The following is a 15,719-nucleotide window of genomic DNA, read 5'->3' as shown; positions in this document are numbered from 1 at the left end:
TGGTAAGTTGTGTATTTTTCAGGGAAAAAAAAAAAACATATTTCTAAGTTTCAGTGTCTTTGACTTATTTTTTACTTATTTTTGTTCTTTGGGTCACACTGGACTGTGATGAGAGGTAACTCCTGGCTCTGTACTCAGGGCTCACTACTAAAAAAGCTTGGGACGATCATATGGGGTGCTGGGGATCCAACTTGAGTCCGCCATGTGCAAGGCAAGTGCGTTCCTTGCTGTGCTCTTGCTCTAGCCCCCTGTCTTATTATTTTAAAATGAATCTTCAGAGTATTCAACACTTGAATACTGTGATGATACTAGAATTTCTAACATTTTTTTTTACTAATGAAGCAAATACTTTATAAATACTCTTTATTTTTATACTTTTCCAGACTTTTTTTACAGCTAAGTTTTCATATTTTTAACCAGTGGTGCATTTTTTTTCCCTCCAGTAATTTTTCAAGGGGAATCTTGGTGGAATCCACAGATCCTTTAGATACTGGGTGTACTATAATGTGGGAGTTATATTTTAGATGTATGAAGTAGCCTTCTGTAAAATCTTAAGATTAAATGAAGAAAATAATTAGGAATTGCTGATTAAATGTCGTACCATACTGGCTGTGTATAGTAAGCCCTGAAGGAGTCTCCTTACAGAGTGAGACTATAGAAATGGATTCTTCTCAGGGGCTGGAAAGACTGAGAGTAGAGAACAGTTTTTCATACCAAAGAAACTTTTGTCTCATCATTTGAATTTGAGAGAAGTATTATAGTAATGGAGTGATAGCACGGGCGGTAGGGCATTTGTCTTGCATGTGACCCACCTGAGTTCGATTCCTCTGCCCCTCTCCGAGAGTCCGGCAAACTACCGAGAGTATCTCAAGAGTATCTCGCCCGCATGGTAGAGCCTGGCAAGCTACCTGTGGCATATTCAGTATGCCAAAAACAGTAACAATAAGTCTCACAATGGAGACGTTACTGCTGCCAGCTTGAGCAAATTGACGACAGTGACAGTAATCATAGTAATGTGCAGTGGCAAAAAAAGAAATGATGATGTTCCCACGTGGTTTGAGACTAAATTGACTTTATTTGACTAATTTGGACTGAATAAACCTTTTTTTTTTTTTTAGGCTATTTTATTTATTTTAATTTTCATTTTTTTTTAATTTATTTATTTTTAATTAGAGAATCACCGTGAGGGTACAGTTACAGATTTATACACTTTTGTGCTTATACTTCCCTCATACAAAGTTTGGGAACCCATCCCTCCACCAGTGCCCATTCTCCACCACCCGTAAACCCAGTGTCCCTCCCACCCTCCCCAATCCCATCTCCCCCCCACCCCACCCTGCCACTGTGGCAAGGCATTCCCTTCTGTTTTCTCTCTCTAATTAGCTGTTGTGGTTTGCAATAAAGGTGTTGAGTGGCCGCTGTGCTCAGTCTCTAGCCCTCATTCAGCCCGCAACTCCCTTCCCCCACATGGCCTTCGACTACAATGTAGTTGGTGATCGCTTCTCTGAGTTGACCTTTCCCCGGAACGTGAGAACTTTCCCTGGTACTTATTTCTACAGTTCTTGGGTGTTAGTCTCCCACTCTGTTATTCTATATACCATAGATGAGTGCAATCTTTCTATGTCTGTCTCTCTCTTTCTGACTCATTTCACTCAGCATGAAACTTTTCATGCCCATCCACTTAACTACAAAATTCTTGACCTCCTTTTTTCTAACAGCTGCATAGTTGAATAAACCTTTTTATCTAAAATAATGTATTCTCATAATAGTAAATTGCTTTACTTATAGTTTGTATTTGTTGAGTTGAAATAAATGTTCATTGCCATTTATTGTTATCACCTTTATCCTCACCCTGCCCTACCCCCACCCTGACCAGGTTGAGTTTTCTTGTATATTTTAATGTGGAATCTTTATGAGTTCACTGACAAAAATGCAGGCTCTAAAGAGAAAAAAAAGTGCGGTACCTTATTTGGTACTAGCAATTACACAATTGATGCAATGAATGAATTTGAATTTTATATTCAAATATGGATATGTGAATATTCTAATTGGACTATTTTTATTAAAATACTTGGACTGTTTTTAATGCAACTGTTTGTTGGACTGTTTTTATTAAATAGTTGGAATATTTTTATTAAGAAAAATTATACTGCGTTATAACATAACATGGTGCAAAAATCAATATTTGTACTACTAAGCCTTCACCCCTGAAAGCCCAGTTCTGTCCTTTATGAGATATTTTTCCCCTTTGTAGCAATTTAGTCACTCTCCAGTACCCTCTGGTAGCCACATGATAGTCATTTAGTCCCAAAGTTTTAAATAGTTGCCCCTCTGTCCCTCCCTTGCCAGGGGAAGATGATTTTGAGTACTCATTAGGAAGAAAATTCAAGTTAGGACATATTGCTAGTATATTCAGTACACAATTAAAATAGGGGCTTCATTTTTGTCAGCACATTTTATGTGCTCTGAGGTGTATACAGTGCAGTGATTCATTCCTGAAGCCAACCCCCTTCCCCAAATGATCTCTGGTTCTAGAATCAACTCACTGGGAGTTCAGCATACATATGTGGGCATCTCACATAGGAATTTATGGTACTTGAATGCCTACTCCTACCGAAACATGTCTTGAATGACTGAAATTCTGTTAGGTAATAATAGGTCTCAGGTGGAATGCAAATGGAACATGGTATTGGTCCTCAGTTTAGAACACAGAGGGGTTTTCGTATAACCCAGAGTGGGTCCTTGACATTCAAGAGAGAGACATCCTTAGACCTTCCACAGTTTGTCACCTCTTCTCTAACTTTCAAAGAGCCTTTATTTAAAGCACTTTTAAGTGCCAATTCTGGTAAGTTGACTATTTGTATCACAGTGTCAAAAATTTTTGTTTGATTCTGCTTAGCTTAAAAAAAGAGACTCGACCTGGAGCGATAGCAGAGGAGGTAGAGCATTTGCCTTGCACACGGCCAACCCGGGTTCAATTCCCAGCATCCCACATGGCTCCCTGAGCATCGCCAGGGATTCCTGAGTGCAGATCCAGGAGTAACCCCTGTGCATCACCGGGTGTGACCCAAAAAGAAAAAAAAAATTAGAGAGACTCATTTGATACAAAAAGGAAGCAATTTTACTTAGTTCACGATGCTGAGTGGTGGTAATCTGTGTTCATTATAGTTTTAAAACATACCAATACTTCATATTCTTATGTTAGCACAATCAGATGAGATTTTGGGGGTCGCAAGATGTTGGTCAAAATCAGGAAATCAGAATGCTCCTGTTTCATCTTTCACGCACAGTGGTTTAGGACAGAGGACTTGACAGAGAAGGTAGGCAGTATTACTTGGAAACAGCCTGAAACATCCTGAGAGAGTGTAGGAGACACAAGATTCTGATTCCAGAAGGGTAGGTACTGGTTAAAGACAACTAGGTTGGCAGGAGATGAAGGGAAGCTATTAGAGAAAAACAACTCGAACCTGAGTTTGAGGTTTATTAGGATGGAGCCAACCTTTGGGTAGCTGGTGATGCGAGTCCGAGTGACTTTTTGAGTTGGGACTTTATTAACCTCTGACAATTCTCTGGAATAATTTCCAAAGTGTAGTTTTGTCTGACCGTTCCTCTTATTTGGTTTGTGTGCAGTTCTAAATAACCCACACCGTCAGAAAAGTGAGCACTGCCTTTCTGTGTTTCTTGTCTCTGTAAATTTTTATCTTCACCAACAAGACAGAGTGATGAAAAATTAAATCTTGTGTACCTTGGTCCTTCTACTTGTACTTTCTCCTTTGTATCTGTATCTTAGACTAATTTAAGCATGTGGAGTATTTCAACACAAGGTGAGAGCTTGCTTTTACGTGCAGAGCATATACAAGAGAGGAAGGGCAGCGGAGGAGTTAACACTCAAAACATTTGCATCTAAACTTGTTCTAGATTCTACTTTGATACTTATCTTGTGTTAATAACTAGTTTTTTTTTTTAATAGTTCATAGGTTTCTAATTGGGACTAAGGGTTTTCGTAAGTGCAGAGTTGTAACTTATTGAACAATTTTTTCATTCTTTACAAATAGGCTCTACAGTGCTTGGTAATTACATGTAATTTTTCCTCTTACATTGTCTGTTCTCTGTTATTTGAATCCTTCAGTAGAATTGTAAGTGTGCCCTAAGAGATGAATATCTTCTTAAATCAAAAGCTATATCTTGTAAATAAATATGTATGCAAATATTAAATATGAACATAGCTTATCTTCCAAATGGGTATGCCATCTAGGAAACAGACTTTCTCCTCTTCAAAGTTATCTTATGTATACGATGTATTTGCAACTCTATCAGTTTTCAGGTAAAATCATTCTGAATGCATTATGGCAGTTCTTGCATGGTACCTGCCCAAGGTTTCCTTAAGCTTTTGCTCCTTTATGAATGATACTCTCTTCACCTGCCCTCTCTCATTTTGCCACTTGGGCTAAAGAGCTCTTGAGTGTGGCTAGTCTGAATTGAGGTTGCTCTAAGTGTAAAATAACACTGAATATTGATTGCTTTGAAAGATAAAAAGTAAAATTCATTTCAGTGTTTCATTTTAATTACATGCCCAGATAGTATGATTAAAGCACTTTTGCTTAAAATTATTATTTTTTTTTTATGTAGAGCTTGTTGATGAGAGTTTTATTTATTTTGGTTGTGGGGTGAGGGGGCATACCTGTGACGCTCTGGAATTACTCCTGGCTCTGTACTCATGAATTACTCCCAGAGGTGCTTGGGTTGGGTGTGTGCAAGGTGAGTGCCTCACCTGCTGCACTATTGCTCCAAGCTCTTAAAATTAATTTTTAAATTAAACTTAACCTTTCCCCCCAGAAGTCATACTGGTTTTGTAAGGTAGTAAATTTATATTTTAGAAGTCCAGTTTTGGCACCACCAAAGTGCCAGGGGTGTGCACCATAATCCTAACTTATCCATACGGTTCGCTGGGATTTGCTGCTCTGTGTATTTACACAGTAGTATATCACTAATCTTAGCAGAAACTTTCTCATTTTACTGCCTGCTTTAGTAACTCTACACTTTGTGTGTTCCTAGTGAAAAATCTTTGTTCCTTCACTGTTTCTTTACTAGCAATTATCAGTCATATTGTTTTAATCCTGGGGGGGGGGTGTTGCCTGCATTTGGTTAACATTATTCTTGATTTAAAATGACTACTTTCATAAATTCTTCAGGGTGTTTTACATTTTTCATCTTTCTTGTCCGTTCTTCATTTTTCTTGGCCTTTTACTAAGTGTAAAATGCATTATCCTATAAAGAATTTTAAATACATTTTTCTTTAGGGCACACATTTTCTAACTAACTTCTAACGTTTAATCTCTTTGTGCTATGGTACAGTATGGCTTGGAAAGAATTATGAGTGAAGAGAGAAGTCTGTCATTGTTAGCCAAAGCCATCGATCCAGAGTACCCCAATATGATGACTGATGTGGTGAAACTCCTCTCTGCGGTATGCATTGTAGGAGAGGAAAACATGTAAGTCATCTTAACTTATTCCTTTAATTCTGTTATAACATGATATACTTTGATTCGCTTAATGCTTTCATTCCTGAACATAATTAAATAAAGTATACTTGAATAGTAGATTTAGATTTATACTCACTGAACAGAAATATTTGAACAATAATTATTTTTTACTTGGTATTGTAGCTATGGGCTAACATGTTTCTATGAAAAACTTCTTTGTTACTTATTTTAAGCTTGTTGTGAACTCAAGAAGTTCTGAGGAAATAATCTAAGTGAAAAGTTTGATAGCTGTAGAAATGGATTATGTTTCTTATATAATTTTTTCCAGATGGAATTAATTTATCATGTAACTGATGCCGACATCTCTATTTGACAAGCACTGTGAAAGGCAGGTTTTGAAAGTATGATGTGTAATAGTCTGTTACTACTTGAGGAGGAGGAGGCATGGTTTTGGCTTGTAAAATATATGCTAAATAAAGGTTTAAATTTTGAAGACATTATGTTTGTTCGGATTCTAACTGAAAGACCAGAACACTTACAGCAAAGATACTTATTTAAAAAAATCTCTTTGAGGTGGCTGGAGTGATAGCACATCGGGTAGGGCATTTGCCTTGCACCCGGCTGACCCAGGTTCGATTTCCAGTATCCCATATGGTCCCCCAAGCACCGCCAGGAGTAATTCCTGAGTGTATGAACCAGGAATAACCCCATGTGCATCGCTGGGTGTGGCCCCAAAAGGGGGGGAAAAAAAACCCTCTGCTTTTTAAAGAAGACTGGGGATTCTACTTGTATTTGGAAATCCTTAGATATCATATGGCTTGCTATTAAGAAAGAATAAAACTGAAAACTGGACAACCAAAAGAACAAAAAGAAATAAGAACAGGCAGAGTCCTAACCGGCCACCTCCCGCCCCAACTCTGCTGCTTCTGCTGGGGCTAGTGACTGTCTGTGGGCTGCCCCTTTGGGATCTAGCTGGACACTTAAACAGCCATCGTTCATCTCGGCCTTTTACTCCTGAACCTTATGTAGCATGTATGTATCTGTGACCTCGGCTGAAGTCAGATGCAATCCCAGCATGGAAAGCCAGGGTGACAGCCTTAGCACTTTCTCTTGCTCATTTTGAGATGTTGATCCTGCTGTAAAATGAAAGAAAGAATTTAATACTAATACCCAAGACATGGGCTGGAGCAATATGCAGCGGGTAGGGCGTTTGCCTTGCACGCGGCGGACCCGGGTTCGATTCCTCCCGCCCCTCTCAGAGAGCGCGACAAGCTACCGAGCGTATCTCGCCCACACAGCAGAGCCTGGCAAGCTCCCTCGTGGCGAATTCGAAATGCCAAAACAGTAACAACAATTCTCACAATGGAGATGTTACAGTTGCCCGCTGGAGCGAATCAGTGAACAGGAGGACAGTGCTTCAATGCTACCCAAGACATCTGCCACTCTGCCACTACTTCTCATTTCCTTCTGTCTTCCTCTTACCTTTTCTTTCTTCTATCTCCTTTACCTGCTGTTTCTTCTCTTTTCTTTGGTCTTCTTTTCCTTCCTGATTATTTTTTTTAACACATCAAAGTCCTGCTGTTTATGTTAATTAAGCCACATTCAAGTGGTTCATGTCTCTTGATGTCACTGATGGTTCATGTCTCTTGTTAACAATGTGTTAAACATTTTTTATTTTTCTCTTTTTCTTCCCTTCACTTCTATGATCTAATTCTTGATTTTTTCATATCACCATCAAAATGCTGTAGATAATAACTTTTTTTTTTAGAAGTATTATCAAATCACCGTGTGATGTGGAATTGCAAAGCTGTTTATGGTTGGGTTCAGTGTTCCAACACCCATGTCCACACCAGTGTATGTTTCCTACCACTAATGACCCCAGTTTCCCTCCCACCCTCCCCCTAGCCTATCTATGGCAGGTGCCCCTCCCTCCCTTTCTCTCCTTAACTAAATGGAAGGACATGGGGAGTATCCATGCTGAGTGAAGTAATACAGGAGAGGGATCGATGTGAAGTGATTGGACTCATTTGTGGTATATAAAAACATAACATGAGGGCCGGAGTGATAGCACAGCGGGTAGGGCGTTCGCCTTGCATATGGCCGACCCGGGTTCGATGCCCGGCATCCCATATGGTCCCCCAAGCACCACCAGGAGTAATTCCTGAGTGCAAAGCTAGGAGTAACCCCTGAGCATCGCTGGGTGTGGCCCAAAAAGCAAAAATAAATAAATAAATAAATAAATAAAAACGTAACATGAGAGAATACCCAAGGACAGTGGAAATGAGCACCAGGAGGTTTGGTTCGTGGTTGGAGGCCTGCCTCGTGCTGAGGGAGAAGGCAGTTGGGATAGAGAAGGAAACGCTATGACAAAGATAGCAGTATAGCACTGTTGTCCCATTGTTCATCAATTTGCTCATGCGGGCACCAGTAATGTCTCCATTGTGAGACTTGTTGTTACTGTTTTTGGCATATCGAAAACACCACGGGTAGCTTGCCAGGCTCTGCCGTGCGGGCCGGGTGGGATACTCCCAGTAGCTTGCTGGGCTCTCCGAGAGGGATGGAGGAATTGAACCTGGGTCAGCCGCGTGCAAGGCAAATGCCCTACTCGCTGTACTATTGCTCCAGTCCATGACAAAGATAGTTGAAAATTATCTGGATAAGAACTGCATGCAGAAAATAGGTAAAGGAACAAACTTGGTAATCTCTCAGTATCCTTATTGCAAAATGATAATGTTTTAGGGCTATGAGTTTGCCTACAAACAGCTGCTATAGTCATTCTGAGCTACTGAGTTCTGTCAATCTTTAAAGGAGAAAGGGCTATTTCTTGCATAATGAGTTTTATAGTTGACTACTAATTTCTTACTCCTACTTTTCATTTTTGGTTTCATAACTTATTTGAACTCACAAGCATGTAAATAGACTTTATATAGTGCTCACTATACAGACTTATTGGTTTCAGATCCTAGCTTTCCTATTTAGTGGATGCGAGACTTTAGACAAATTCTGTCTTGCCTCAGTTCCGTTATCTGTAATAAAGAAGAATACTAACTTCATTGATTAAATACGTTAAAGTGAGTTGTTCATTTTAATAACAACATTGAAAGCTTGTTTGTAAGTTTGTTTAAATAGTGCCTAATGTATATAGTTAGCACACTATAAATATCCTTGGTAAGTACGCATCCTAGGGTTATTAGGAACAAATTAAAACATGATTTTTAGAACATTATTTGTAATCATGTAATCAATAAGCTAATTTTAAAATGTTTGATTGTCCAGAGGTGATTTTGCAATTCAGCAAGCAAAGTATAATTATATTATGACATTTACGGTTACTTTTTATTTGCAATTTAATAAAAAAAATTCAAATATTTTAATAGCCTTGAAGAAGTTTTAGAAGCTTTAACATCAGCTGGAGAAGAAAGAAAAATTGACAGATTTTCTTCTATTGTGGAAGGTCTTCAGCACAATTCTGTTCAATTGCAAGTAGGTTTCATGTATTTTATTTTCTATGTTTTGTTTTCTGATTGATATTTAATACTAGTATAAAGTCAATGTGCATTTAGTATTTTGAAGCACTACTTTTTTTTTTTTTTTTGGGTCACACCCAGCAACGCCCAGGGGTTACTCTTGGTTTTGCACTCAGGAATTGCTCCTGGCAGTGCCCGCGGGACCATATGGGATGCCGGGGATCGAACCCTGGTCGGCCGCATGCAAGGCAAACGCCCTACCCGCTGTGCTATCGCTCCGGCCCCTGAAGCACTACTTTTAATATGTGATTCTAATTTATAATAAATCAACGATTATTTCCTTAGGTTGTTTCTTAGAAGCTGACTTACTTCATTTCTCTGTAGGACATAATCCCAAGTATTTTTTTATTATTCTCATTGGGTTGGGTTTTCTAATTTTTAAGAAGTTTGGGGAATCATGTTATTTGTACTTTTTTATTATAGCAGATTTAAAAACAATTATCTTTTTTTGAAACAAATTCTGTCTTGCCTCAGTTCCGTTATTTAAAAAATTTATTTTAATTTAGATAGCATGGTACCAACAACGTCAACATTTTCTGCTTTTGACGTACAAAGTTATTGTACATTTAGCACCATCATCAAAGTGCCCAAGACGTTCCGTTCAAGTCCTTATGTCACTCCTAGTCTGCCTCTTCATTTCCATTATCACTCAAGCCCCTGATCCGCTCTTTTGCTCTTTGGTAGCTTCAGTTTTGTAGTCAGAAACCAAGGGATAGTCATCATTAGATGTACTATTTTCTCTCTTGTTTTATTTATATAAAACAGATAACTGGGCTGGAGCGATAGCCAGAGGGTAAGGTGTTTGCTTTGCACATGGCCAACCCGGGTTCGATTCCTCTGCCCCTCTCGGAGAGCCCGGCAAGCTACCGAGAGTATCTCACCCACACGGCAGAGCCTGGCAAGTTACCTGTGGCATATTCAGTATGCCAAAAACAGTAACAACAAGTCTCACAATGGAGATGTTACTGGTATCCACTCGAGCAAATCAATGAGCAACGGGAATTCAGTGACAGTGATACAGTGAAAACAGATAACTGAGATCATCCCCTATTTGTCCTTGTCCCTTTGACCTATTTTGCCTAACCTGATGCTCCCCAATTCTACCCAAGTTGCAGTAAACTGCAAATTTCATCTTTTCTTACAACAATGTTGTAGTTCATCGTGTAGTTGAGTTCCTATTCTCATAATGAGACCCAGGACACAATATTGAGATTTTCAAAGTAGTATCAAAGTCTAATTCAAAATTAAATATCACAGTGTAAAGTTGTTTAAGATTCATTTCTCCTTTACCTTTTTTTTTTCCACTTTTTTTTTTTGAAGGGGGCTTTCAGTCAGTGTGTCCGTATTCAGGGGAGTGCTGCTTGGGCCAATCTATGTTGGGATGCATGAACACCACCTTGGATTTTTTTTTAAAAAGAACAATTGGTATGGTTGTGACTTGGTTATTAGGATTTTTTTTTTAAGACTTGGAGAGTTCTTTATATACAGCACAGTGCAGATACTAAGGTGCTATTAGGTACGAAGTAAACCTTTTTCACTCATACCATCAAGAATTTAGATTAAATCTTTATTTTTACAAACTTTGTGTGTTGTTGCTCATTATGGCAGGAGTAGAAAACTTATGTACTGTTAAAACCAGATTAGTGGGAGGTATTTGACAAAAAAATACCAGCAACTATTAGAGACTCGATTTATTTTGTTTAGGGTGATGTTGTAATGATGTATTGAAATGTGTATGGCCTTTCTGATGACAGTGTTTGTGAATAGTGAGTAAGGAATCCTGTGATTTTCTTCTGGGAAATCTGAGTATGTGCTGTTTGTTGCATGGGTCTGGTGGCCAGAGCTTTTGGGAAAGGGCCCTTTTTTACTCCTCTGGGCTAGGAGTCTGGGTTGTGCTGTTTGCCATTGACACGTAGTCTCCTCCTTCAGTTTGGCATGCTATGGTGTCTCCCCTCAGTTGTGATTGAGAAATAATTGATTCGTATTAGTACAGATTTAGGTAGAGAGCTTTTAGGTTTTTATTTCCACCTTGTGAAATAATTATCACAATAGGTTCAGCTCTCATCCATCACATTTAGAGTAAATTAGGAGAAAAGACAAAAAGGAAAACATTTTTTTCTCATTGGGATGCGGCCTTGAGATTGACACTTTTAGCTGCTTATCTTGTTATATATTATAGTACAACATTAGCTATGGTCATCACGGAGAACATCACACCCTGTTCTCAAACTGTGCAGGGTTTTGTTTTTTTTCCATTTTTTGCTTTTTGTGTCACACAAGGCAATGCTCAGGGGCTACTCCTGGCTTTGTAGTCAGAAACCACTCCTGGCGGTGCTCAGGGGACCATGTGGGATACTGGGAATTGAACCTGGATCGGCTGCGTGGAGGGCAAACACCCTACCTGCTGTGCTATTGCTCCAGCTCCTGTTTGCAGTTTGTAATCCATTTCTTCACTTGCTTTTTATTTTGTTTTGTAATTTTGAACCACACCCAGTGATGCACAAGGCTTGCTTCTGGCTCTGTGCTTAGGAATCACTTTTAGTGGGGCTTTTGGGACCACATGGGTGCCTCTTGGGTTTCCAGGAATAAAACCTGGGCGAGTTATGTGCAAGGCAAGCATGCTACCTCCTGTACTATCTCTCCAGTCCTCCATACTTTTAGTTCCTTTCCTATATGTCCTTTCTTATATGTCCCTAGGCTTCCTTTTTGCAAAATTAAAGAAAACAAACCCCAGAAAAAGTTTATAGGGAAAAGTGGAACAAAGCTTTATCCCATTTCCTTCATTCTGCATGCTCTTTGTGCAATCGTTGTACATATGCTAGATACTTGATTTGTTATGTCTGCAATATGAAAATCATACATTCTTATTTAGGAAGAGGGATAATCACACTTAAACATTAGTATCTAAATACAGACTTTTTTGGGGTACGTATATGTACTTTTGGTTTCATCACAAATATAGATGTTCTAGGAGTGGGAGTTATGTTGGCATGCATTGACAGGGGTATACTTTGTTGTTTAAATGTGAGCTCTTCATATTTTAGTTTTGTGACACTGAGTTAGGTCCAGATTCTCTTCTCTATCTCAGTTTTCTTATTTGTGAGATGGAAATAAGGATCAAGATCCTAGTTCATTTGTGAGGCAGGCATTATATAAAGTAATATATTTAAATACACAGTATAGTGCTTGGTTCATTAGTGTAAGTGTTCAGTAAATGTTAGCTTTAAGGAAGTAATTTTGTTAAAAAAAACACTACAATGCCATTGAAGAGTGACTATTGAATGTGATCTTCTTTTTTTTTTTTTTTTAAGAAACATTACCAGTGTTGATATTAAATTGGTATTTAACATAATCTAGCAATTATACTCAAGCATTTCCCCCAAACTAATGACAATTTCTGTTCGCAAAAAACTGGGAATAAGCCAAATGTTATTTAACAGGTGAATGGTTAGATTGTGGTGCTCTAATACGATAGAATAGTAGTCCATAGTAAAATGGAATCAACTATACATAACAACTTGCATGAGTACTATTAAACAGTAAGAAAAGGTGAAACTCTGCAGTTTGCTGCGTGCATCTCGGATGGAATTGAAAGATATCATGCTGAACGAAGTGAATCAAGCACGGGCAAATACTGCGTGATCCCACCTATATTAGAGTTTAAAGAACATAGCAAGGGAATAAACAATGACACGGGTAACAGATCTGTGATTCTGCTGCCTGTTCTGCTGAGCTGAGTGAGCCAAGAGGAGGGTGTTGGGGGGAAGAACAAGAGGAGACCGAGAGACAGGTGAAGAGCTGCTGCCACTCTTATGGCAGGTGTGTGGTGTAGCCACAGGGGAGTCCTTGAACATTAAGATGTTAATATTCACAGTATTGCACATTAAAATGCTTAAATACAGAAAAGGTGGAACAAAGATCAGTCTTCTCTGGAAGATATTAAGATGAAATTACAAAAAGTTTTCAGCATTCCTAGAGTGTGAAATGCTTTATTTAGTGACTTCATTGAGACAGCCATCACACACAATTTACCCATTTAAAATGTCCAAGATGATGGGGCTGGAGTGATAGCACAGCGGGTAGGGCGTTTGCCTTGCACGTGGCCGACCCGGGTTCAAATCCCAGCATCCCATATGGTCCCCTGAGCACCGCCAGGAGTAATTCCTGAGTGCAGAGCCAGGAGTAACCCCTGTGCACTGCCAGGTGTGACCCAAAAAGCAAAAAAAAAAAAAAAATGTCCAAGACGATGTTTTATATATATATTTGGAGTTATGTTGTCCGCATCCTAAGCAGTGTTAGGATATTTTCGTCACGCTTGAAGGACACCCTATGCATTTAAGCTGTCATCCTACAATACTCCTGAATCCCCTAACTTTAGGCAACTGCTGATCTTCTATCTCTGTAGATCTTTATGTTGTGGACATATCACATGGAATCATGTAAGATTTGCTCTTGTGTACTGTTTTTTTCCACTTAACATGTTATCCATGTTCATTATTGCATTATGTATATAAGAAGTATACATAATGCAGTCATGTATATTATTGTCCCCAACCACCTGCTCCCCCTTGCCACATTGCGTTCTCTTATGTGACTATATTATATAACCCAGTTTTCATTTGTTCACCATTTTGGGTCATATCTACTTTTTGGCTGTTTTGAATAATGTTATGAGTTATTTTTGATTTCTTTTTGATTTCTTTTTGATTTCTTTTTGATAACTACTTGTGATACATAGTGTTAAATGGGACTAGAGTGAAATGGAAAGAAGCTGCTGACAAAATTTCTTTCGGTAGTTAGGTATTTCATTCATCTAGAGAAATTTTTACTGAGATAATGATTATCACTGTCATCCTGTTGTTCATTGATTTACTCGAGCGGGCACCAGTAACGTCTCTATTACACTCAGCCCTGAGATTTTAGCAACTTCTCCTTACTTGTCTTTCCCAACGATTGGAGGCTCTTTCAGGGTCAGGGAAATGAGATCTATTGTTACTGTTTTTGGCATATTGAATATGCCACGGGTAGCTTGCGGAGCTCTGCCACGCAGGTGGGATATTCTCGTAGCTTGCCGGGCTCTCTGAGAGGTATGTATATATCTTTTATTGTATTTGGGATATGAATACGCCATGGGGAGCTTGTCAGGTGCTCCCTAGTGGCCAATACTATCTGTAGCTTCTCAGGTTCTCCAAGAGGGAGAACTAGGCTATTAACTGTCTCATGGCCACTCGCTTCCGGGAGCTTGGTTTTATAGTCTCTGGATATTAGCCATTGATGGGATTACACGATGCCTGGGGCAGTCTCTGGGTGTGACTGCCTAGCTACTGGAAAATGGGGGATCTCAGTGGAAGAAGCCCTGTCCAGACCTGAGCAGCCTTGGAGATCTCGGCCCCGAGTCCCACACACCTGGGTTCATCTGCCGGCTCCCCCATGTGTGAGGCTTGTCCGAATGTGCGGAGAGTGGCCCTGAGCATGGCTGTGGCTGGGTTCCAGAGGTCCTCAACTGTCAAGGCTCTGCTGGGGGGGAGGTAGGAGAGGGAAATGCAACCCATCCCCTCCCAGGGACCCTGGTGAAGACAGCCAGGCACAGGGCAAGAGACTGCATCGCTCTCTTCCAGGAGATAATGATCATATTTGTCTTAATGAACCAAATTACCTTATTTATAATTATATTTCATGTTATCATTAGTAATGTTACATTTTGATACTTTACAAATAGGAAGATTTCTTGGTGTAAAGTATTAAAAGTTTTACTAAGCAATGTAAGTTGCTTTAGCATCATTGGAATTCAATTTCTCACTTTTGAGGGGATAAGGTTGGGTTAAATTTGTGTGCCCTTCAACAGCTAATTAGAGAGAGAAAACAGAAGGGAATGCCTTGCCACAGTGGCAGGGTGGGGTGGGGGGGAGATGGGATTGGGGAGGGTGGGAGGGACACTGGGTTTACGGGTGGTGGAGAATGGGCACTGGTGAAGGGATGGGTTCCCAAACTTTGTATGAGGGAAGTATAAGCACAAAAGTGTATAAATCTGTAACTGTACCTTCACGGTGATTCTCTAATTAAAAATAAATAAATTAAAAAAATAAATATCAATATTTTTTATTTGAAGAAACTACTCTGTTACCTTTCAAAGTAGTGATTCTATGTACACAAAAGTACATAAGAAATCCGATAGATATAAACACATTACATAGTATACTGTTGTAGACCTTTAGTGTTTACCAATTGAATGGGTGCAAAATTACAAATCCAAGTTACTTGGGTTTGTGCATTTCTGATCACCAATGTTGTTCAATATCTTGCCAAATGATTGTTGAACATTGATGCTTCTTTGAAATACTTTTTATACCTTTTTTCCTCATTTTCAGTTTATTTACAAATTAATTTATTTTGGATTTATATGATAACTTTTAAAATAAAACAAATTTTATTAGCAGTTAAAAAAAATTTGTGTGCCCTTGATTAAGAAAAGACAATGGAAAGAATTTTTCTACTCAAGCATTGAGTTTTTACTCATTAATGAAAGATTCTTCCTCTTCTTATGCCTAATGTATGAGATGGCTAGCAGGTGGCAAACTGCAGTTAAGAGTAAAGGTACTATTTTCCAGAGAGCTGACTTTGGGGTACAGAAATGAGTAAGTCAATTTTCTTTTCTGGATTGCTGATTGTATTCTGTTTAAATGATCAAGAAACGCTTTAGTGATGTCTA

The 15,719-nt window shown here is 39.0% G+C and overlaps 1 protein-coding gene across 4 annotated transcripts in view; it reads left to right on the top strand.

Annotated features, from left to right (window-relative positions):
* DIAPH3 (diaphanous related formin 3) overlaps positions 1–15,719 on the top strand; it is a 517,599-nt gene that overhangs the window by 156,569 nt on the left and 345,311 nt on the right. For all 4 annotated transcript variants that reach the window (XM_004603995.2, XM_055141227.1, XM_055141217.1 and 1 more), the window contains 2 exons: positions 5,356–5,492; positions 8,861–8,966. In XM_004603995.2, the coding sequence (XP_004604052.1) occupies positions 5,356–5,492; positions 8,861–8,966 (243 nt within the window). The remainder of the gene's footprint in view (positions 1–5,355; positions 5,493–8,860; positions 8,967–15,719) is intronic.

Source organism: Sorex araneus, chromosome 1 (assembly GCF_027595985.1).
Source record: "Sorex araneus isolate mSorAra2 chromosome 1, mSorAra2.pri, whole genome shotgun sequence".
NCBI classification, from domain to species: domain Eukaryota; kingdom Metazoa; phylum Chordata; class Mammalia; order Eulipotyphla; family Soricidae; genus Sorex; species Sorex araneus.
Note: the sequence above shows the minus strand (reverse complement) of the source record. Positions and strands in the feature narration are given on the sequence as shown.